This window comes from Stylophora pistillata, chromosome 2 (assembly GCF_964205215.1).
Source record: "Stylophora pistillata chromosome 2, jaStyPist1.2, whole genome shotgun sequence".
NCBI classification, from domain to species: domain Eukaryota; kingdom Metazoa; phylum Cnidaria; class Anthozoa; order Scleractinia; family Pocilloporidae; genus Stylophora; species Stylophora pistillata.
In genome coordinates, this window is record NC_142520.1 from 35724543 (window position 1) to 35749444 (window position 24902).

The window sequence follows — 24902 nt, forward strand, 5'->3', positions numbered from 1 at the left end:
ACTTTTTACCTCTACTTACTAGACTTGTTAAAAATTAGTTGAAAAGAAAAAAAAAAAACATTTAAAATTCTTTTTCCAGATGACATACTATCTTTCCTTTATGTTACATATAGCATTCAGTGACAGCAAATTTTTCTCCATAAAACATATATTGTTGTTGGTCCTAAATGAGAGTGGCGACCCCCCGTTTTTATTTCCAAAGGTACGCTCACTTTTTTTTGTTTGTTTTGTTTTGTTTTGTTTTGTTTTGGTTTATTTTTTTAGGAGGGGGTTGGGGTGGCGGGGCCGTAGTTGTGGAGAACTAACTAAATTAAGACGGCTAAGTTATCGCCTCGTCAGTTCGTTTGGGATGCCTTTCCTGGAAAGCTGTCTTATTGTATCAATTGTAATGACATTTCTTTCCCGGCATCCTCGAAAAACGAGAACTTTAATAACTAAACAACATGTAACCAAGTGAAATTTCATGAAATTAAAGGTGTCCGAATTATAGGTACCTCCGAATATGAAAACCCTACAAAACCACTCAGAATCGTGGGGACTGGGTAAAATTTTATGGGAAAGTTTGTGATACAACCAGCAGTGTCGCGCTAGTCTTAGTAAAATACAGTTTGATCTGTACATGGAAATCACAGCAGGGAAAAGCAGAACCTCAGAATTTTCTGCCAAAAAGTTTCAATGTCATTGCTATTTTGTCGAGTTGTCCTCCATGTATTGTTTTCAAGAGCATTTGATTTTAAACGCGATGTAATTATCCCATTTTTTATTATTATTTGTTATTCGTGGCGTCACTTCTATGCAGTTGCATACGCAGACGTTTGATCGATGCGTTTCATTGTATCAGGTCACCCATCCGTGTCGATTGAATAACGATATGTTTAAAAGATTCTTACGTCATTATGGAAGCTCTGTGAGGTAGGTCTTTGTTTATGAGAAAAGTCCAGATCATCAACGCCACTGTGCAGGACAATGTCGGTGAGACGACCTTCCCTAGGTTGGTAAGAGGTGTTCATATGCTGAGCAATGCCAGTTCTGAGTGGCGTTTCAGATTAAACCTATGCTAAGCCATGGTCGTAAAACAAACCTCAATATATACATTTGCATATAATTGCATGGGGTTTATCTTTAAATTGAATAACAATCTGTTCACAAGACAGTGAAAGGTGTTACTAAAAGTCTTCGATATTTTTAGTTGTTATTCCAGCTGCTCCCCCATGCTGATGCTCGTAGGAATATCAGTAAAAAACAGGAAGAATCATTGAATCAGAGCAAATGTACTCGAAAGCGAGAGTAATGCTGCGAAAATAGGTAAATTGGAATCATCTAAGATAGTTAAAGTTTATTTCCCTTTTTGAGACGGATGCTGATAAAATTCTTAGTATAATACATGCCAAAATGTAATCAGTAGTAAACAGTAACAGGTCTCAGTCGTTTTATTCCGAGAGTAGTTATTGTCACTCCACAGTGTGCATATTTAATAAGGTTCATTTGCTAATTAACTTTCCCACTTCCTTCAGTTTTGCAATAATTAGTTACGGTCCGTTTCAGGATCACTGTCTCCTTGTATTACTTCACTTAAATCATTGATCAAATGGCCCAATAAAGTTGATGGAAAATAGAATTTGGAAGACCCAGTTTTGTGATGTTTGATAAAATAGATCGCATAATGTCTTAAAGAGCCATACAGTCCGGATATCAGCTTGCAGCTGACCACTATCAGGGCCAATATCATGATCCACACGACCCTTTTAATTTATCGATGTTTTATTCTTTGCATGATTATTACAATGAATGTAAACTCACTAAACGAATTAAATCACCTTTTGTAATTGTTTACACAGGACAACTCAACCGACAGACGATCGAGTGAGAGTCGGTCACGCTATTGATTTCATTTTAAATATTTACAGAAACTAAATAAAGGGGAAAAAGCAAAATACTTTATTCAAATTTGCGGTTATTAGGCCTATTGTGACTAAATGGTCCACAGTTATGTTTTTCCCTTTTTTTCTTCAGCTGACAAACCTTGCTTGAACGTCTGGAATTCAAACGATACTTCGCTATGTTGCGATCCAATTCCGTAGAGTTCAGTTCATTCAAAGTAGTCCTTTTAGGTGAGTGTAATGAATATGATGGGAAAAGTGTGTAGGAGTTAATTTGGATATATCAACAAAGTTGAAATGGTAAATTGGCCAACGTAACGATTACAAAAGCTGACGTTTCGAGCTTTAGCCCTTCGTCGGAGCGAATGGAGGAATTGTGGGTTGTGTGTGCTTTTAAAGGCAGAAAATGGAGCTACGTTTCTGCCTTTAAAAGCACACACAACCCACAATTCCTCTATTCGCTCCGACGAAGGGCTAACGCTCGAAACGTCAGCTTTTGTAATCGTTACGGTGGCCAATTTACCATTTCAACTTTGTCCATATATCGATCCAAATTATTTCGTTACCCCCACCGACGCAGCCCCAAACAGTTTCTTTAGAAACTATCAGCCTTTATTCATGTGTAGGAGTTAGCTGGGTAGTGCGTATAATATGCAGCAAGAGAAGATTTTCTTTCTTGTTTACACTGAAGAGATGAAACAGTCCCAGCAAACGCGCTGAACGTAAGCTGAAATTGCAATGCATAGGTAAAAAGTTAACTTACATTCAAATGGACAATGTGCACCGGAGGGAACCAACATTTCATCGAAATATTGGCCACCGTTAATTGAAAGCTCTTTGTAACAGCGAACTGACGACGAGGAGCGAACGCTCGCAACGTCAGCTTTGAAACTCTTAAAGGTGGTCAATTTTCATTATCATCTCAGTTGATAAAACCAAATTATCTTGTAATACCCCCACTGACATATATAGCATCGCAGTTTCTTTGAAAACTTACCCCCTTTAATCAACCAGGTATTATTTAGTTCTTATTAACCGAGCGGGAAGTCTGTATGGGAGATTATTATATGGCTGTGTCTCACAAGAACTGGGAACTACCGAATTCACGAATTTGATTGGCTGAAATCAATATTGAAAGCGGTCTAGATTTTCCCACCTAGACCGGCATCTAGACCGGTATACCAATAATAAATTTCCGGTAGACCAATAATAAAATTGGCATATAAGACAGCCATATAATAAACATCTTATTAACCGAGTTAGGTCAGTCTGTATGAGAGAACCTTGACCTCGGTTCCTGGTACAGACCTCACTGCGTTCGGTCTGTACTAGCGACCTCGGTCAAGATTCTCCCATACAGACCTCCCGCTCGGTTAATAAGAACTTAATCTTGACCGAGGTCGCCAGTACAGACTGAACGCAGGTCTGTACCAGCGATCGAGGTCAAGATTCTCCCATACAGACCGACCTAGCTCGGTTAATAAGTTGTTAATTATATGGCTGGATCTAGAAAGTAACAGAACATATTATTTGTAACTTTTTTTTCTAGACCGGTCTAGATGCCGGTCTAGATGGGAAAATCTAGACCGCTTTCAATATTGATTTCAGCCAATCAAATTCGTGAATTTGGTAGTTTCCAGTCCTTGTGAGACACAGCCATATAATAACCCAGGATACAACAGTTTGCTTCCCTTGTACCATACATTATATTTGCCTCTCGTTGCTTGTAATGTGATGTACCGGCAAATTTGAAAGGTAAGCCATCATTTATTATTCTCTCCACCATCTGTATCATGCTGATATGTTTGAGACCTTTCCGTGTCTCGTGGATTATTTCTCTTCTTGTTTATGTGCGACCATGGAAATTCATTGTTGAAATTTCTATAGCTCGAAATTAAGGGTACACAGTGCTATTTTTTTCGCCCTCAAACACCTTTTGACTGTTTCTTGAAACAGGTGGTAACAGTGTAGGGAAATCGTGGCTGCTTCACAGATGCATTCATGGCTTGATCGATCAACGTATCCCTTCCACCATTGGAAGTAAGAGGTGCTTCTTCAATCAGAAATACTTGATTAATTAAAGGGGTGAAAAAGTACATGTTTTGACCACTGTTTCAACTTCTGTACTTTCAGTCTCCTTTTCTGTCAAGAGAGTAAATCTTGAAGATGACACACAGGTGAAACTTGTTATTTGGGATACCGCTGGTGCCGCAAGATTTGACAGTTTGAGCTCAGCGCAGTGCGAAGGAGCTCACGCTATCATTGTTCTGTATGACATAACAGAGGAGACTTCTTTTGAAAGAGCGAAGAAGTGGGTTAAAGAGGTTCAGGAAATGGCCATCCCAAACATTTTTCTGGCACTTGTAGGGAACAAAGCAGACCTTGAAGCTAACAGGAAAATTAAAAGTGAGGTAATTTAATGCAAATTTCGATGTTATCAGTTGAAATTGGATTTCTGTGTCTTTTATAGTCACACAGTGTTAAACGCCTTCTAGAAATCCTAATTGGAAGCGGGAAACCATAAATCTCTTCTATGTCACAGCTAAGATGTCTGCTTATGCTTTTAACTTTTAGTTCACCATGCTATAAATTTTACACAAACAACAACCGTTACGATTTAAAGCTGGCTTGGGATGAGGGTAACTGCTTGGTGAAGGTTTTAACCTGAAATGAATTTGTTCAATCAGGATGCTCAGAGCTATGCCGAATCCATTGGAATAGATCTCTGCATGGAATTGTCAGCCAAGAGTGGAGGCAATATGGAAGAATTGTTATTGGCAATAGGTAAGTAATCCGGCTTGCAGTATGCGATTTTCACTGACTACTGTACTTGAAGCGATTGAAGGTCACAACAGTTCCAGCGATATTATACATACAAGAAGATTTTGTCCACACTTAAGCGCATGAAGTAACTGACTTTTTTCAGAAAGAAGAGGACTTTTCTTAAATTATAAGAAGCTCAAAGCCATCATTAAATGTCACAAATAGGCTGCGATTTACAATGACAAGATGGCACCACTACCAAGAGAAAGACTCTAAAGAGAAAGTTAAAACATGAGCAGTGGACAGCTACATTGTACGATTACGTTTACAATGACAAGATGGCACTAGAGTAGAGCTGCAGTAACACACACACACACACACACACACACACACACAGACACACACACACAAAACAACTGCAACTGTTTTTAACCTTATTAAAAAACAAAACGCGATGCTGTTGTTGTAAAAATGAGTGTACAAGTAATATATTACCATGCAAATGCATCTGTCTTACTGTCTCAGCTATGAAATTTTGCTTAGCAATCTTGTCGCATTCCACTATAGCGTTATTACCGCGTAAATGGTTTATTTTTAATTTCGTAGGGTATAACTTAAAGCTGGCGCATATGTCTGTGAATGATTTGAAGGAAACAATAGATAAAAATTCCAAGACCTTAGATCTTGGACGCAGAAAGCTGGTGAGAGTCCCTGACTCCGTCGCAGAATTAAGGGAAGTACAAATACTAAACCTTTCAGAGAATGATCTCACCCAGCTACCAAGATGTTTGAACAATCTGAAGAATGCTACAATGTTGATCTTAAGCCAAAACAAGCTGAAACGGCTGCCAGATGCTATCATTGAACTGACCAACCTGATTTGTCTTAACGTGAGCGACAACCAGATTTCCTGTCTACCTAAAGCTATCATAAGCCTGCAGAAACTTCAAGTGCTGGATTTGAGGAATAACAAATTGCAAAGACTTGATGCAGATATCAGCTGCCTGAAGCGACTTAAAAAGCTCTCTGTGAATGGTAACCCCTTGGAACTAGAAGCAGTCAGAAGTCTAATGGACCTAAAGGAGAAATATCAGGGAAGGATTTGTTTGGATATTGCAGGTAGCTGTAAAAAAATGCAAATTTCTCTCTTGGCTATCTCATTTAAGACTGATCTGATTAGCACGTAATGAGGGACAAAAACATTTTATCAAAACATTAGAGATGGAGTATAAGGGTGACTTCACCGATGAAAAAAGGTTTTTTGTTTCATGGACAATGAATATTTACTCGATAAGCGTGTGGAAAAGACTTCCACTATCCTGAAACAAGCGTTTCATCCTATGAATGGCATTTCTCTCGGCTGTTTTGATCTTCATTCACATTTTCTTGGCTTTTGATGTAAAATTATCTGTAGTAATGTTTACATAGTTTCTTCCTCATGATACGATCTTCAAAAGAAGCAAAGGGACAATAAGGTTTTTTATTACACGACTCGGGCAGTCAGAGGGCCAATAACTAAAATCAACCAATCAAAATGCTCTATTGCCGGTCAATATTCTCTCAGTATTGGACCGGGTACTGTCCCGAATGGTCCCGAATGATACCGCACTTGTGTCCCTTTGAACTTCAGTCGTAGAATAAATCTCCTATTAACCAAGCTTGCTCGGGACCGTACTGGAAGAATATCGGCCCTCGGTCTTTTTTGTACTGTCAAGACCTCGGGCCGATATTCTCCCAGTACGGCCCTCACGCTTGGTTAATAAGATATATGTTACGTAGGTCAAATTCATAGCTGCAATAGTTTTTCCCAGCAGCAGTTCATTCTTCTACTCCTCCTAAAACGCTATTTCATCAATTGCTGAATTCCTCATGAAAGTTAAAAAAAAGAGTATAGCTTTGAAGAATCGTAGTCGACTTTCTCAGTCTCTTCTATTCTCTGTATTTCTTGAAAAACTCCTGGCGACAAAGAACCATCACTAAGACAGAGAGAAATACTACAAATGAATACTGTTTAATTAATTTCTTCATTTTTAAACTTGTAGTTCCGGCCGAGATACTGGCGCAAGGACCCGTTGCAAAACGGCTTTATGAAGAAGCTCTAAAGGATGGGTCTCTAAGTGTTTATCGAACTCGAATATTGATCACTGGTCAGGATCGTGCTGGCAAAACAAGCTTGAAAAAGTCACTCTTGGGTCAACCATTCGACCCTGAAGAACAGAGTACCGATGGAATTGAGGTCGATCCATCTAAGTGCGCCATTAAAGTTGACCAAATTAAGAACTGGAATTCGACAGGTAAAAAGGAATCATGTTTGAGTGAATGCTGTGAAGAGATATCAAGAATGTTGGCTGAAAAAAGATATCAATGGATTCTTCAAAAAGAAGAAATAGAATCAGAAGAAGCGCCTCATGAAGAACCTAAAGAAAAACCCGCGGAAGACTCCAACATCAAGGATGAAAATGAGGTTTGTCATAATGCCAGTTTTGAATTCACACACTCCATATGACCTAGTGTAAATGTGTGGCGTTTGTAACTATATTTTTCCGTACCATCCTCCTTATTAGATTCTTCGTACTGAAGACAGTCCTAAGAGTCCGAACGTCTATTCGTCAACAAGTGAAAAGCAAGACAACGAAACAGAAAACCAAACCCGCGGTTGCTTGGAAGAGAAAAGAAGTGATTGCTCAAGTGAGTCTGGATTGATACCTGATACAGTGGTGGAACATGCTGATAGATTATTGAAGGAAATGATTGACGGTAAGGATAGACAAAACCCTCAGGACGACAAAGAATCGATTGTAACTATCGATTTATGGGACTTCGCGGGACAGCACCTGTATTATGCTGCTCATTCTGTATTTTTTACTAAAAGAGCCGTGTACATCCTTGTGCACAATCTCAGCAAAGAACTGAATGACCCAGCCCAGCCTTGTGCAAGACAAGGTTGTCATAACATTATCTTGGAAAACCCTGGCCGAATAACAAATCTAGAGGATCTGCTTTCATGGCTTGCCACCATTCACAGTATCAAACCGAAGGACGAGGGAATGCCAGTTGACAACTCAGGCACAGGGATTTCCTATCTTCGACCCCCGGTATTCATTGTTGGCACACATGCTGACCAACCAAGAGAAAATATCGAGATTGTGACAACAAAGATACAACAAGCTATATCTGGTAAGGAGTACGACAAACACGTGATCCGACCTTTCTTCAGCATTGATAACACACAAGGTCACCAATCATCGTTCGGTAAAACACAGAGAAACGAATCTGTGTTACCCAAGGTTAAGAGATTGTTCGTTGGGAAGTCGCAAAGGAGTCATCAGAGAGGTAAGGTAAAAAAGATGTAAGTGGAAAAAGTTGCTTTTCTGGCAAACTTTAAAAAATATGTCATTATATTAGCGGTCATTTATCCATAAGGCGGACGGCATTCATGCAAATCTAGACTGTAATGAATCCAAGTCAATTTCAAATTACTGTCACTAGCTATAGATTTCTTTGTGATGTGTGAAAAATTAAAAAAAAAGGTGGAATTTACCATAATTAGTGAAACAGAGCGGTTATTTTTGGAATAATCTGGTCTTGAAGATACTTACCTTAATGAATGGAGAAGAAAGTTCACTCTCAAATCATTTTGTTATTTGATATTTCTGTCATATTGTGTGAGCACGAGATAGAACTTCTTTTTTATCCAATGCGTACATCTGACAGGAGAAATAGCCCTTGTATATATGATAGCGTGGTGACCTCAAGATAGTAATAGAGGATACTAGGTACTGTTTTTATTTTTATCTTACTCATGATTTTAAGGAAAAAGTGGAGAAAAAGGCAAAGCTACTGGCGATGAGATTCATATTCTTCGTGCCAAAATTATGGAGATTCTGCGACAGGAGCCATACATGGGAGAGAAAATACCAGTTAGGTAAAGTGCGTTTGCATACATTTTAAGTAAAGACGACTAAAATGAAATTTGATATCAGGGTTATGATATTATAATAAGATCTCCTGCATTCGCCGTGCAACATTTCAAAATTTTGCTTTTTAGAATCCCTCATATCTGCAATGAAACTCCTGGGTGAAATTTTGACGGCACGAGTTCAAAGAACAATGTTGATTTGCTCTCGGTAAAACAGGGGATTTTGAGCAGTCTAATCTTATGTTAGCCTGTCTTGTATCAATGACAATTTTACTTGAGAAGTATCTATTAGCTTGCGTGTGGAATCACTATATAACTTAATAAGCCTCTGGCCTTTGAGACTACAGTCGAACTTCTACTAACGGCCACCTCTCTACGATGGGCTTCTCCACAACGGCCACGTTTTTCGGTCCCGGCAGGCTGCCAATACATTGATTTAAACCTCTCTGCAACGGACACTTTCTTCTGTCCTAAAGGTGGCCGCTGTGGAGTGGTTCAACTTTATTGCCTTACTTTTTCAACAGGTGGTTTAACTTTGAAAAACTTGTGGAGACTTTAGTGGCTAGCAATGTTTATTTCATGGTTGTGGAGGAGCTTCGAACGCTCGTCGAGAATGCGAACATAATAGAAGGGGATGACCATTTCAAAACCATGCTTAATTTTTATCACGACTTGGGGATGATTGTTAAGCACCGCAACACGGTCATTCTTAAAGCTCAGTGGCTAATTGATCTGTTCAGGAAGTTGATAACCATTCCAACATTTGACAAAATGGTAGGAAATGCCTTATTTACGTTAAAAAGTGTTTTTTCCCTATGATAAGTATAAGAAATAAAATCAGTCCAGTTATGAAGTGATGATAGATAGTAGCCATGTTTTATGGTGTTCCCATACTCGACAATTTTAAGCGGGCAATGGTTTTCAAGCTCTGAGTTGTTGAATTCGCTGATTAAATAAACAACTTTGGCCAAATAGAATTGTCAGGGAAACATCCACGATCCTCGCAGTAGAGAGCGCTATTTATGCAATAGCAAAAATCAGACCTGAAAAAAATCAGGCCTGTACGGGATTCGAAACACTGACCTCTGCGATACTAGTGCAGCGCTCTACCAATTGAGCTAACAAGCCAACTGGGAGCAGGCCGTTAAGTTGATTCGTAATAAACCCGTGATGATAAATCACGATCCTCTACTGCGAGGATCGTGCATCATACGTATCTACAACCGCAGTTAAAAATATATGAACTTCATATATTCATTGTATTCCATTAAATTGTCTTCAAATATTTAGTTTAATTCTCTTTTTGAATTTTACATTAAATTTTCCGAAGGTAGCTAGTGTTGTTGAGTTTGCTATTTCTGTATATTTTAAGTATTCATGGGAAGTATAATTCACTTTATGTGCTAATTGCGTTCTTGATTAGGATCCTGTGGAATCAAAGCACTGGCCTGAACTCGAGAGAAATGGTGTTCTCAGCATGGAGCTTGTTGATCACGTGTTTACAAAATTTCTTCGTCGAGGCGTTATCAAAGAAGACATCTTGGACATGATGGAGCAGTTTGGTTTGATTGCTAAGTTCTCTTCACCAGCTCTGCCTGACGTGAAGTATTTTGTACCATGTCAACTGAAGTCCCCACCAATAGAGCTTTGTAAAATGGAGCCATCATCCACTGATCCTTGTCCATTGTATCTTTATTTCCTCGATGGTTTTGTCCCGCATGGTCTTTTCCCACGGCTTGTCTCTAGTTCGACAGCTTGGGTGGCTACGACTGGATCTTCACACCTGCCGAAACTCTACCAGAATGGAGCTTGGTTTGTTCTAGAGGGAAAAGTCATACATGACATGATCCTAATTTGCAAAAAAAGATTTATAAAAATACTACTGAGGGAAGTAAAGGAAGCCAAAGCAGTTGCACTCCCGCTCTCAACTTCAAGATCTGCAGAAGTTGCAAGAAGAGTGAGATTGTTCTTGAAGAGCAGCTTAGAACATTTTTCACAAGAATTCCCATATCTGAGCAAACTGAGGTATCAGTTCTCCGTCGAATGCCCGTACTGTTTGCAAAGGGTGGAAGAATGTGCAATCCACAGAAAACCCTCTTGTACACATGAGGACTGTTTACACCTTCTCGAAGTTAAACAAGGAAAGCATCTGATCTGTATGGAAAGCGCCGGATACAACGAAGTCTTGACAGTTCAAGGACGGGACTTGTGGTTTTCATCGGAAGGAACCCAGGTACTATCATCATTTATTATAATAACAATACACTTCATCGAAGAAATAATACCATTTGCAACTCATTTTCACTTTGCTGATAGTCATTTGGGAAATATTCCTTAACGGTTCTTCCGTTAAAAGGATAGAATATAATGGATAGCTGAGCGACATACAAACCGTGTCATTGTTTTGTCTTATCGTTCCGACAGCTGATTTTGTCGGCCCATCGGATAGTCAGATAACGTCTGCGTAATGTGATTTAAAGGACGGCCAAGCTCTCAAACTTTTGTTAATAACTGACCCTTTGAAAGCGTGAAAACCCTAGCCTAACCAAGGGCCGAAAGTGGCCAACAGAAGAGTGAATAATTAAAATGGAAAGAGCAAGCAAACCATCTGCAACATTTGATTGCATTTTTTACCACGTTTTTACCCCGTGGTATGATGTCATACGACGTCATACAGTGAGGTTTTAGGTATGGAGGGAAAAAACTAACTCGCTCACCCAATTCTGATTTGTCAGGAAGTTCATTTGTGCATTAAGTGTGGATTTATTCCCTGCTTCCCCTACAAGATTTTGTATTGTCCCCATAGTCGTACTTTCGTCTTCTTTTTCATATCATGAGCATAGAGGTATATCATGAATACATCGAGTGATCAACAGAATTCAAAATGGCGTTTTTCGTCGGGCCGTATGTTAAAAATCATCGACGGGGTTTTTCCTTCCTCTCGCTACATCTTGATCAATCCCTAATTAGACGTATCGTTTTAAAAAATGCATGAAAGGTACGATACGCCCCATTTGATTCGCTCTCGCCTTCTTCGACCAGCTTGTAAATTAAAATTTATTTAACGCCCTTTCATTGCGTGAATCTTAGTATTTATATACTTGGGAATAAAATGTGTTACTATTTTTTCAAAGGATCCGTCAAAAACTGGTAGTTTGAGAGTTACTCTTTTAGCGAGTGAGTGGGGATCATCTATGGGTGGCATGTCTACCATCAATCGACAGCTTGCCATACTCCTGGCCAAACATAGGGAAATAGAAGTCACCCTCCTAGTTCCAAAATTTAGCTGCTCTGAAGAAGACAGGAGGACCGCTTGGAATCACAATGTCCTTATTAAAGAAGCAGAGAAACGTCCAGGTTTTGACCCCCTTGACTGGTTGAGCTTCCCACCTAAAGATCTCATCATTGATGTAATCCTGGGTCATGGAGCCCAGCTAGGTAAGCAAGCTCAAGTCATTAGGGAGTCCCACAATTGTCAGTGGGTGCAAGTAGTCCATACTGCGCCTGAGGAGCTCGGAATGTTCAAGACCCATCCTCGAGCTGTTGCTAAAGGAGAGCTGAAGACTACAACTGAGGTAGATTTGTGTAAATTGGCAAATCTAGTTGTAGCGATTGGACCCAAGTTGGCAGAGGCCTATTCTGCCTATCTTCGCCCATGCCAGAAGCAGCAAGATATCTTAAAGTTGACTCCTGGAACTTTCAAAGAGTTTTCCGCTTTAATACAAGATCCAGTTGACTTAGGAAATTTTAGAGTGTTGACCTTTGGTCGTGGTGATCCAGAGGACTTCAGTCTGAAAGGGTATGATATCGCTGCCAAAGCAGTTGTTGAACTGAATGACTACTCGTACCATCTGATATATGTGGGTGCACCTGATGGAAAACAAGAGGCAGTCAAAGAACGTTTGCTGCAGAGTGGTATTTCTAATCGTCAGCTGACAGTAAGAACGTTTTTGCAAGACAAAGAGAAGTTGAAAGAGTGTTTTTGTGAGGTTGATCTCTGTATCATGCCATCGCGGACGGAAGGGTTCGGTCTAACAGGGTTGGAAGCCTTATCAGCTGGTCTTCCTATTCTTGTAAGTGGAAACTCAGGGTTCGGAGACGCACTCTGCAGCGTACCATCGGGGAGATCTTTTGTGGTTGATTCTGATGACCCCAAGGTGTGGGCTGAGGCAATTGCTGGTATTCGTGTGAAAGAGAGATTAGAACGTCTTCAAGAGACTCAACTTCTTCGGACACATTACGAAGAGCAATTTAGCTGGGAGAAACAGTGTGACCGTCTTGTTGATAAGATGTGGAACAAAGTTTATGGTGCGGGTATGTCGATGATTATTAATAACGTCTTTCTGTAGACTTTTTTTTTATATCGTATCCCACTCTCTGCTGACATTGATGTGAAAACGCCACGAATTAAGCTTCTAAAACAGCGTGAAATAGGCTTTTCATTCATTTTTGTGTACAGCACCAATGTTTGCCAAATTGACAAGAGTGAGATAGGAAATAAAAGCAAAAGGAACCTTCAAAATCGATAGTATCAATCTCCATTTTCATTATCTTTCGTAAAGCGAGTATATTCCAGAATGGTAATGTACCCGTTGCACAAATCTCATATCCTATGATAGGGTCAAGATAAAAGGTATCTGCTCCGCTTGTTCACAATGCAATTATTGCTTACTTTGCAACATAAATATCTGTCATGATGAAAAAGAAAAAGCAATAATATAGAATGCTCAGTGGCTAGTCTAACCAATTACCCACTATTATTTAAGAGTGATAGTTTATTTCGCTACTTTTTCTCATTGTTGAATCGTCTTTCAAAGACCCTGACAGGGAACTCTTTGCCGTATTTCTCAATATATTAATTTTTATATTCCACTTGAAAGAATAGCCTTATTCTTTTAGTGACGATCGATTTTGGATCACTTTATGTTCTTATGAAATGTTTATCGACGCATTATCTTAAAAATAAGGAAAGATCTCGTTCGATCGAGGCTATTGCCTCCCTGTAGAGAGAGGGTATTGGGTCAATGTCTTTCACATCCCTAATTTGGGCGGGTATTGCTTCCCTGACAGAAAACTCATTGTTCATGTAGGAGTTTCACTCAGCCGCAATGCTGATGCCGAAAGAGATCCTGGTGGGGCGAAAACAAAAATCATACGTGGTAAATTTAAAGTACCGTCTAAGATGAAATAGATTTTCTCCGTGTCACAACTGAACCTTTTCCTTGAACTACATTGTATGATTCAGTTAAACCCACCACAAATTATTTCTCTGCTAGGGCTGCTGAGGCAAGTTATTCAGGATCTTCAGCAGATGCACCTCTTTGCAAGCAAGGTCAACAGCAACACTCACTTGACTGAAGAGTTAACGCAGATTGCTTTAGATAAGGGTTTCAGAATTTCTGACAGTCAAGGATCAGGAAACTGCATGTTTCATGCCTTGTTAGAACAACTAGAGACGGTCAAAGGAATCAAAATGCAACATGGCCATTTGAGACAATCTTTGGTTCAGTACCTCAGGGAAAACCCAAAGCTGGTGAGTCACTGTAAGCCTTAAAAGAAAGAGAACTAGTAGTGGATTAGCTGTTTTTTCTTTTGTGTTTAATTCTCCCCTTACATCTTCGAGTATTGTTTTAGGTTGGCCTGAAAAGTTTATTCTGTGTTCGCATATTCTCATGGATAGAGATAGGTACTTGAGCAGTGAGTTTATTTCCCCTAGAGCTGAATCGTTATAATCACCGCAAGATTGTATAAAGAGCTTGTATCTTGGATCTCAGTGCCAAGCAGTAGGCAACTTAGTTTCTCTCTTGAGAAAGAAATTAAATGGTATTCTTTTCCACTTTCTTGTCTGATCCAAGTGTACTGTATGTCTGGAGGAGTCATCCCAACTTAAAGAATTATTCCTTTTAGAATCGATCACCTGCCATCAGTTTAGCACGGATCTAAGAAAGACGTTGATAGTTTTTGAAGACCTTTCCACCGATGCAAAATATGTTAGAATAAAATAGAATATGAGCAGTTTTATTTACTACCTCCCTGAGATTTCCCTCGCGTGGTCGCATTTCAATAAATAATCATTTCTTAGTGGTATAATGGTAAACATTTGTAATAAGTTCTATGCACGGCTATGTGTCATCTTTCTTTACTTTAGTCTTTATTGAATATACAAGTAAAAATACATACCTATATTTACATGTTTAAATTATTAATTAAAAAGTTAGAAAGCGGAAGCATATTTAAAATACAGTCTATTAATATGACTAGCTTTGAAACTTTCTGTGTTGATACAAGGTGGTAGGCTTGTTTGAGTTCTCAAACCTTTGGATGATTCTTTAACTTTGGGCAGCAAATTGTACAGCGGATGAGTAGCCAGGCAGCTAATCCTCTTTGACACTGACCTATCTGTTTTCTCAAGCAAATCATATATAGCTATAGCATAGGATATAAAACTGCGTTTATGACATCTACGAAGGAACCGCTGCACAGTATTAATGGGCTTGCCAATGTGCTTGAAATTATGTTGATGCCAAACTGCAGCTGCCCATTTAGATTCTACAGGATGACATTAGGTGATTTTTGCCTTAGTTACTGCTGCTTGCCCACCAAGTTCAAAGTGTTTAAAAGGTACCACTGCTTTTTTCAGTAAGGAGGTTGATTTTTGTTTTGGAATTCAGGTCTTAGTTGTTTCTTTAACTGTCTCTTCTTACAGACAGATGGAACAGATCTATTTCACTTCGTCCATGGCCATGAAACATGGGCTGATTACCTAACATACATGGAACAAGATGGCTCGTGGGGAGACCACCTCATTCTCTGTGCAGCGGCAAATAGCTTTAAAACGTGCATTCATGTGGTCAGCAGTCTACAAAATGAAGTAGTCGTCAAGCCACATCGTCCTGTTAACGAAAGCAAGCCACTTGTGCTGGGCCATATCCATGAGGTACACTATGTCAGCCTTCAACCCATACAAGGTAAGAATGAAAATGCACAATGCACGTGCTGTTCAATATTAAAGCAATGAAGATCAATTAACATCCATAGCAACATTCGAAAACCTTATGTTTCCTGCGTAAAGCACTAGCTGAGTCGAAAGGTTGACCATCGAGTAGTCAACACTTCTCGAATCACAGCGTGGTTATTAAGTTGATCTTTGTCAGAGATAACCGTGAGAATGAACTAAGCTTTCCATTTCCTTGCTTGAAAAACAAACCAGCGCCTTAAGTAACTTGAAATGTACCATTGCCGTCGTTTCATAAGTCGTGCATATTATAAAACAAGCTCCAAGCTACATTCCTCGATGGTTTTTAGAACTCGTAGAAGTGATTCATGAAGATGATCAATTTACAGTTTGTTTCAAAAAGATGGCAAACGAAGAAATCGTGGGAAGCGAATTTGGTGTTCAGTCATCGGGTTCTTCAGGTATATCAGGGCTCGACACTAACTTTTTAACTTACTAAACCAAGTGGCTAGAGACAAACAGTAGATTTTACGACAATTTCAGTTTGTTTACTAGCTAAACTGGACAGTGGAAATCGAAAACGATTAGCCAAAACTGAATTTCTACTAGTCTGTGGCTAGTTGGCTACCGTCAGTGTAGAGCCCTGTATATTAAGAAAGGCTATTTGTATTTGAACAAGAGTCGCTCGGTAGGAGGACATTGCAAAGCATACATGCTAAAGTCAAAGTTATTTACAAGTCACACCTGTTGAATATGAAATCGACTTCATGTATTTGAGGTGCAGGGAATTGAAGGTATCGTTGTGGGAACACTTGCTTTCCACCATTGAGACCCGGTCGGGTTATATCCAAGACCTTGTTCGTCGAGCCCTCCGGATTTTTTCCTCCCTCCATATTTATTGCGATTTCCAATCTCTATGCGGAGAACCATCTCCTGGGAAACGTGAAATTTTTGTTCAATAATTTTCTTTTGTTTTATGGTTCCATTTACAGGCTGCAGTAAAGATTCTCAGAAGTAATGCTTACAAACAAGCAAAACCTTCCCGAAGAAACAGGACGCAATAAGGAAATAAGGAAAAACTGCGACGTTTGAGGAATTCTTCGACGAAATTCTATTTTAGCTGAAAAAATCAGCTTTAGATGAAGCAAAGATTCTTAGAAGTCACAGGTCCTTCAGTTTGGATGAGCTTAAGTCAATGAGTTGCCTTCAGGTTTTTGTGGTTTGACTGAAATTATGATGTAGAGTAATTCTAAACTGAGTGTAAAACTGAAGTAATTCGATATTGCTTTTGTTTTCCTTTATTTCGGTCTGTTTTGTCTAGAGACGCGTACAATGTGCTAAACAAATCAGACGCCGAACGAAAATGAATCGAGACTTGGTCGCCCACGTTTCCCCACATTTTTGGTAGTTTGCTTGTCTTTGTTTTGAAACCTCGTTGACTAATAATTACGTAATATTTCGTTAATATTGGCTTAGGTAATTACTTTGATTCGTTTTTAGAAATTTTCACGAAAACAACAGTTTTGTTTTTTAAATTCTAACACTATTTAGCTAAAAAGGAAACAGAGTAGTCATTCCCCCACTTCCTTTCCCTCCAACCCTTTCTCCGCTGACCCTATACTTGGAAATACTTCGTTCCCGGGAAATTTTACCTGTAAATATGTTATGATACAAATATGATCCTAATCAACCCCTCCCCATGAGAAATCAAGTACTCTGGAAGCAGCTGTTCTCTACATTCCTTGTCAAGAATAGAAAGTGACAGCAGAGGGTATCAGTACACTTATTTTGTTTTATATGTACGTGAAAGTTTTAGCCTAATTATAGGGATACAGCTAGTACAACCACATCAATTGAACTTTTCGATGATGAAAAGTTATTTTCTTCAAAATGCCTTCAATACAGTTGTTGTAGTCTGGAAGAATTTGCAGTTTATTTCCTTTGATAGATATTTTAGTATTTATCACCGTGAATAAATAACTTATCCATAGATTTTTTCACATTCCAGTAACACTCGTTATGTTTTAAGTAAGGGAATAGGGGTTATGTCATACATTTTGCTATATGACCCATTGGTAGGATAAACCGAATTAAACGTAGGACTTGCGTTGAATAAGAAAAAATTTATTTTTTTTGCAAGGGAACTTCAGCATCCTGAAACACTTAAGGTAACCGATAACTTGACCTGTAAAATCATTAAACGGATACCTCTCAAAGTAAAATCATGATTAAATTATAAAACAGACGTGTGTCGTCTTTGCATAAGATCACTACGGAAGAGTCTGTTCATTTTTTACGCGTCTAAAACTTGAAGAGGAGAAACACGATATCCCTGGAGATATCTAAAGATCACTACAACGTAACTTCAAATCCAAACCTGTGACGTATCACTTAAAGAGGAGTACCCCAATAAAAAATGTGTCCGATTAGAATCCCAGGAATTGTAAACTAAGCGAAAATGAGACCCTCATATCCAAAACATAAACATTTTGAATTTTCGTGGGACCGGGGGGCTGTTTATCACGCGCTACTGAGGAATCCAACATCTTTCTTTTTACAATCAACACATCCTGAAATTTTACTGCCTTTCTTCATATATTTACGTAACTTGTACAGGTAGCTTTGTTCCGTAGAAAAATGGGAAACAGTATTTGGTTGAAAGTTTTCGTTTATGGATTGCTAGAACGTTTTTCTTATTTTCAGAAATTTACGGAAATCACATTTTGCAAGTACGGTTCAATTTAGGGCGTTGTTGGATGAATTCACTACTAACCGCGTTTAAAAGATTACCACTGGACCAGGCGGACAATAGAATTGCATTTACTACTGCTACCAAAACGTGCCTTTTCCACTGCCATCGCCAAACAGCCATGACTGGCATGTTCTGATAACGTGTTTCAATCGCAAGAGACACACTTGTGAAAAACCACTCAATAACCAGTGGAACAGTAGTATAAATAACCAGCGACAGGATCAGGTTTGAAAAGGAATCGTTTAGTAAATAGATGAACTGATAGAAAAATAAAAAGCCGTTTACAGAAACTATGGCAATAGACTCAAACATCATGCTGATGATGGCGATGTCGGCCATGAGCCTCTCGCGGCGAGGGGTTCGAAAGCTTCCCCATGGAGCTGATTTTCTTTTCCAAAGCTGATGACAAAAATGATCGATAAGCACCATTGTGCTGCGCTCCACAACTTCCGTGATTCCGTGAATCACTCCAAGCACTACGATGTAGAGCAAACCGTCAAGTTCAGCTTGTAAAAGTCGACACACGACGGCGGCACCAAAATACAATGGCACCAATAAGACATAAGAATATCCTGGATGAGTGATGTTCCATAACTGCTGAACAGAAATTCGCGAAAGAACTTTCGCTATAACCCCAATGAGAGGAGCAAAAATTGCAATTAGTAATTTTCCATTCCCTTTTTGCTTTTGATAAGCTGGGTAGACGAAATAGATGGCAACAAAGGCGATTGTGTATGTCAAAAATCCTGGCAGCATTAGTTTACAAAGGTGTATGATCATTTTTTTTCCGGATCTTACTCCAAAGCTCTTAGCAAGATACCACAGCTGAAGAAAAGGTCCCATGGCAATGAATAGGTATATTGGAATTCTATATAAAGGAGAGAGCCAGGCATAAGGCTTATTAACGGCTTGCAGAATAACACAGTAAAGTGCATGTAAGCAGTACATTGCAAAAGATATGAGAAAGAGCATTTTTTTAAGACCATGTAGTTGGTGTCGGCGGAAAAGAAATAAAGTATTGCAAAATAAACCGAAATGGAAAATGAGAGAAACAGTTAGATCCCAAACTGTAATAATCCACTGCATGCTTTCCGTGATAAACCTCTCTGGGACAAACGCGCAGCTAAGCAAGGTTTTGTACATGAAATAAGAGAACAGCAAGTATATTGCACCTATAACAGAAGCAGTTATAAGCGATATTAGAGCTCCAATGTACATTGATTTACAAATTGTCTTCATAAAGGATGGTCTTAATTGCTTCCAGGCCATCGCTCTTTCCTCGGGCTTTTCATCTTGGATTTCTTCGTGTTCCTCCACAGAACATGCGTTTATGAGCCTCACATTTATACCTCTAACTGCCAGGTAATGGTAATGGTAATGGTTCGTGCTTGAGGTCTCTTCGTTGCTGTATTCTTGGTAAATAAGCTCGTCAACGGGACGGTAGTACCATTCTCGTCCCGTGCTTTCTAAAGGATTTAAGCCAAAGGACTCGATAGTAAACTCTGGTTCCTCTGGGTGATAGTGTTCCATAACACTCCGTGTGAAAGAAAATGCTATCTTTCCAAACACTTCTATCAGAATACTTCCTGCCATGCTGAGAATACCAAACTTTTGAGAGCATACAAAGAAATCTGTCCAGAGAGCAGCTAAATCCCCCAGGAATTAATGAATTTTTTTTATAGAAATGTAACACTATTGTGGTTTGTTATTCAGCGGTGGATTTCCAAGCTGAAAAAGATACAGTTTCTTTCCGAGGCATAATCTATTGTTCTTAAACTTTTCTTCCACGAGGCCGGATGTAGTTGGTCGCAGTTTGTTTCAGAATTTTCAGACAATGCACTTCCTTTAAATTGTTTGTAGTGCACAACTGTTGAAAATGAATTTCTACGTCAAAAGATAGCCATAAGAATCTTCTCATTAAAAGATAGATTGTTTTTCAATTCCCAAGTTGTAATGAACATGAGGTTGTTTGAGGAATCGGTTTCACTTGGGAAGAAATCAATGAACTCGTAATGTCATATTGCCATTTCAAGGCAAATTTATCTTGTAAGCTTCTGAGGCTTGAACAATCATAAATAATAGCTGGATTTGTAACACTTCTTTGGCACATGTTTTTTATTTGTGAATCAAAATTCGTAGAGAGCTTAAACAAGACCGAAAATGACTCCTAGTAAGTAACCGCAGAATATTAATCAACAAACCATATTCCACATAACGGGGTCTCTAAACCAGTGATTTAACAAGGGTCTGACTGTAAACCCTTTTTCTTGTAAAGTTTTAGTAAATCTTTCTTTCGTATACTTAATGTCTCAGTGCCTTTGTGACGTTCGTTACGGTCATTCCCGAGTGTCCTAATTTATGGCAGGAAGTATTCTGATAGAAGTGTTAGAGAAGATATTAGTTTCGTTTATATGGAGTGTTATGGAACATTGCAACCCAGAAGAACCAGCATTCACTATCGAGTCATTTGGATTCAATCCTTTAGAAAACACAGGGCGAGAATGGTACCACCCTCCAGTCGGCGAGCTTATTTACAAAGAATACGGCAATGAAGAGAGCAGAAGCACGTACTATATCGCAGGAAGAGCTATAAATGTGAGGCTTATAAATGCATGTTCTCTTGAGGAGCTGGAAGAATTGCAAGGTGATTTTTCGGAGGATAGAGCGATGGCTTGGAAGCGAGTAAGACCTTCCTTTCTGAGAACAGTTTGTAAATCAATGTACATCGGGGCATCCATTTCGCTTTTCACCGCTACAATTGTAAGTGCTGTATACATCGTTTTCTCTTATCTTTCTTACAAAACCATCAGTGCCTGCGCATTTGTTCCAGTAAGGTTAGTTCCAATGAACGTGAAGTGGATAACGACAGTTTACGATGTTATTTTAAGTAACGTCTTTTATTTCTGGATGTTTTGGAATATGTTGTTCCTTTTCCGCCGGCAGGGTTTAAGAATGAACTTGTTTCTTGTCAGCTGTATTATGTACTTGTTTCATGTACTTTACTGCATAGCTCTACAAGCCGTTGGAAAGCCTTACGAAGAGTCTTTTTTACTCTACATTCCATTGTACGTGTTCTTTGCTATCGGTCCCTGTCTACAATTCTCTTATATCGCATGGAACTTAAGGAGAGGATCAAGAAAACAAATTGCAATTCTTGTTTTTAAACTTAAGCCGCCTGGCTGTTTGTCATGCTCATTGGCCTTTGTTGTGATTTTCTTCATCTACCCAGCCTACAACAGACAAAAAGAAAGCCACGGCAAATTATTAATTGCAATCTTTGCTCCCTTCATTGGTGTGATTACTAAAGTTATTTCTCGAATATCTGTTCAACAACTATGGAACATCACTCTTCCGGGATATTCCTATGTTCTTCTAGTGCCAACGTATTTTGGTGCTGCCGTTGTGACTCGAGGTTTACAAGCGGAGCTTGACACTTTGGTTTACATAGCTACTCTTGGAGTAATTCATGGCTTTGCAGAGGTCGTGGAACGTAGTACCATGATGGTTGTCGACCACTTTTGCTATCGGCTTTGGAAAAGAACTTCAGCTTCCTGGGGAAGCTTTCAAACTTCTCGCCGCGAGAGACTAATGGCAGACACTGCTATCATGAGCATGATGTTTGAGTCTGCTGCCATAATATCTGTCAACGGCTTGTTATTATTTTATCAGCTTATTTACCTACAAAGCGATTCCTTTTCAAATTTGCTAGTGTCGTTTGCCATTTATACTTCAGTTCCACTGGTGATAGAATGGTTTTTCACCAGTGTGTCTCTTGCGATTGAAACACGTTATCAAAACATGCCGGTCATGGCTGTTTGGCGAAAACAGTGGAAGAGACACTTCTTGGTGGCTTTCTTAAATGCGATTCCACTAGCTACGTGGTCCAGCGGTAACCTATTAAGCACAATACACGATCACTTTAGCAAGGATCTGCCACCTTTATCTAATCTTTCTTGTAAAATCCCCTTTTCTTAAAATTGGAGATGTTTGACAACCCAAGGTTTCCAATTAGTCCTGGACAGATTAGAGAGCTGCTGGTTGGATTCATTGTATGATTTTAATAAAAGTTTCCAACCAGTCATTCAGCAACTAAAAATTCAGCAACCTGAGCAACTAAAAATTCATTTTAATCTATGTTTTTTTTTGTACCTGCTACGCCTATGGTCGAAAAGTTGCGACCTACATCTCCATATAAAGGCAAGCACTCGAGGGAAATAAGTAACTGGTAGAGTATCAAAGTTCTGTTAAGTGATATTTGTCAAAAAAGACTATGAAGGAAAGCCAAATAAAAGAGAAACACTTTCCTTTCGTTTTTTTCCCCTTTTTTCCCTTCTAGATCATGAAACGCCTTGGAAGGAAATTTTCTGGAGCACTCAGTTCAACTGGGCTGAAACTTTAACGAAACTGAAACGGGAGTGCTTTATTCATACAGTACAGCAAAAAGTTAGAGAAAGATTTTTTTTGTCTCGTCTCTGTATTATCCTGTTCACATATACGACGCTTTCATCGACATTGCCTATCGACCTTATCGCAGCTGTATGCAGGAAGCGTGTTAAACATGGTTCCGATAATTGCTTTACTCCTCGTGGAGTCTCTGTGGCTTAATGGTAAGACATCGGAGCGACGAATCTGAAGGCATGACATTCGATTCCTCTTGGAGACTAATACCTTTATTTTGTCTTATACTCGAGACAAGACTAATGAAAATCTTTTCCACATTCTTTCAAATGCAATTCGCCTCTATTTTTTTATCTATTATCAGGTGTAAGTATCAGGACTAACCCAGCTCAATGCGCAGTGAGGCCGGTCACTCGAACAATAACGAGTAACTCGGTGCCCACGTTGCTTTCTACTTACGTGATAGAGTGACAGTGCTTTTAATACATTTTGCATACTTTTAGTGATGGTTTTCCCTCATTAGAGAATAACAGTGCTTTAATTTCTTTCGGTTTTTTTTTCTTTCAACAGTAATTTTGCGTTCTTTTTTTAACTCCCTTCATACTAGAAGAGGGAACGACTTTTCAATTATTCATGCAATTTTTAAATTGAGGCCTTAAATACGGGTTTATTTACCTCGGAGATCTACTTCTTTTAACAATATCAGTGTTTCAAATGAGCTATTTCAGGTTTCAGAGTAATTTCTTGGACAGATATCTCTTCCTAGAATTCATTTGCTGTGAGTTTTTTTTCGTGTCACATTCCCATGCCAATCACTCATAATACCTTTCATTTAGCTTGATTATTGCTTAGCTAACTGAGCATGCAAACTGAACTCCGAGCCAAATCTGTGACGTAGCAGCCGATTATTGGCTGCAAATATTAATCCATATTCATCAGAAGTTACAAAATTTTCGGCAAACCACACTGTTAGTCGTACTTTAAAGACGTGCTGAACTTTTTGTTAAACATGACATTGGAAGAAGACATTGGACCTGAAAAGAAGAACAACGAAAGCAGGGAAGCTTTGTCCTTGGAAAATATCGCTTTAAACAGCTTCAGAGATCTTAGCGAGTCGTACTATCTCAATTCAACGAAATAGCGCGAATCGGTTACTCGGTCTTAGCGGCTCTTCGACTCGAAATTCGACCGAATTAGGGTGTTGGCTTTGAGAAAACCAGAAATTGTAATTTTGAAATATTTTGAGTTAAACGCTCGAATAAAAATGTTTTGGTTGCTCAATCTTTTGGGACTCCATTTTGTATTTGAGTGCTGCCACGTGGAGGCATGGCTCCTCTACTCAAATAATAATGTAATAACACTTAATAATTTTTGGTATCCTCCCTTTTTCTATAATGTTGTTAAAAGGTAAAGGAATTATACAGAATTTTTAAGTTAACGACCTCATGGAGTAAGCATTTCCCCATCACATTTATATTTTGTACTTTTAGGAGGAGCAGTGTTGTTAGAGGGGTGGAAGAACAAAGATCCTGGTCAAGGGAAGACTTTGAAATTGCTCAGGAATTTAATGGAAACTGCAAAGATAAGAATCTTGGAACATTTTTGTAATCCTAGCAAAAATGGTGGCCCTTTATATGTGTAATTAATGTACGAAGTCTTCGTTCTTTCACCAATTGTCTTGGAAGAGTTTTAAACAGATTACATGATAAGTGAGTAATTCCCAATTGGCCACCATTTTTGGAATAGTTTACTGTGTTACTGATTGTTATGCAGACCCTGAGAGATTAATTGACTTATTAGTCTCCCTCGCATCCGTTTTTTTGGATGTCACGCAACGCTCCCCCAAAAGAACGGCTGCTGACAACCGAACTACATTCCTTTCTGATTGTCCTTGCGGTTTGTTCGCGGTCTATTGAACAGACCAATCACATACCAGAAAATCTGAATGACGTAAGGTTTCACGCGAAAATGTGGATGTGGCAGATGATCCAGCTATCATGTCGGCAGAATCACTGAAGAAATTTGTCAGTAAGAGCTCAAAATGTTTCACATGTTCATCGTTGTGCCCTGGTAAAGATAGAGTATATATTCTCACAATTTCGTTGAAATTATAGAATCAACGCTTAACATAGACGTCAACTGCTACGCCAACGACACGAACGCTAGATTGTTTGAGCGGTTGTTAGAGTTTCAGCGAGCAACTGAGAAAGTAGAAGCTAAAAACTGAACTGAAAC

General features: G+C 39.0%; 3 protein-coding genes across 6 annotated transcripts; 2 read left to right on the top strand and 1 right to left on the bottom strand.

Annotated features, from left to right (window-relative positions):
* Window positions 1–890: 890 nt before the first annotated feature.
* LOC111338556 (uncharacterized) lies at window positions 891–17519 on the top strand. 4 transcript variants are annotated; one of them, XM_088749772.1, is made up of 16 exons: window positions 891–991; window positions 1190–1305; window positions 2014–2111; window positions 3837–3920; window positions 4014–4291; window positions 4568–4664; window positions 5250–5762; window positions 6686–7107; window positions 7208–7976; window positions 8457–8568; window positions 9087–9336; window positions 9986–10795; window positions 11697–12876; window positions 13839–14095; window positions 15269–15530; window positions 16510–17519. In XM_088749772.1, the coding sequence occupies exons 3-16, from the start codon at window positions 2060–2062 to the stop codon at window positions 16533–16535; spliced, it is 5112 nt and encodes a 1703-aa protein (XP_088605898.1). In that variant the 5' UTR covers window positions 891–991; window positions 1190–1305; window positions 2014–2059; the 3' UTR covers window positions 16536–17519. The 4 variants fall into 4 exon arrangements, with proteins under 4 accessions (XP_088605898.1, XP_088605899.1, XP_088605900.1 ...); XM_088749773.1 differs by having other exon boundaries at window positions 11697–12870; XM_088749774.1 differs by having other exon boundaries at window positions 7235–7976.
* A 106-nt stretch (window positions 17520–17625) lies between these two features.
* LOC148739287 (uncharacterized) lies at window positions 17626–19862 on the bottom strand. The gene has a single exon (XM_088749793.1). It carries the CDS (start codon window positions 19860–19862, stop codon window positions 18234–18236), a length of 1629 nt encoding a protein of 542 aa, XP_088605919.1. The 3' UTR covers window positions 17626–18233.
* Window positions 19863–20551: 689 nt separating this feature from the next.
* On the top strand, window positions 20552–22831 carry LOC111338554 (uncharacterized). Its single transcript, XM_088749794.1, has one exon. It carries the CDS (start codon window positions 20628–20630, stop codon window positions 22242–22244), a length of 1617 nt encoding a protein of 538 aa, XP_088605920.1. The 5' UTR covers window positions 20552–20627; the 3' UTR covers window positions 22245–22831.
* Window positions 22832–24902: the final 2071 nt, after the last annotated feature.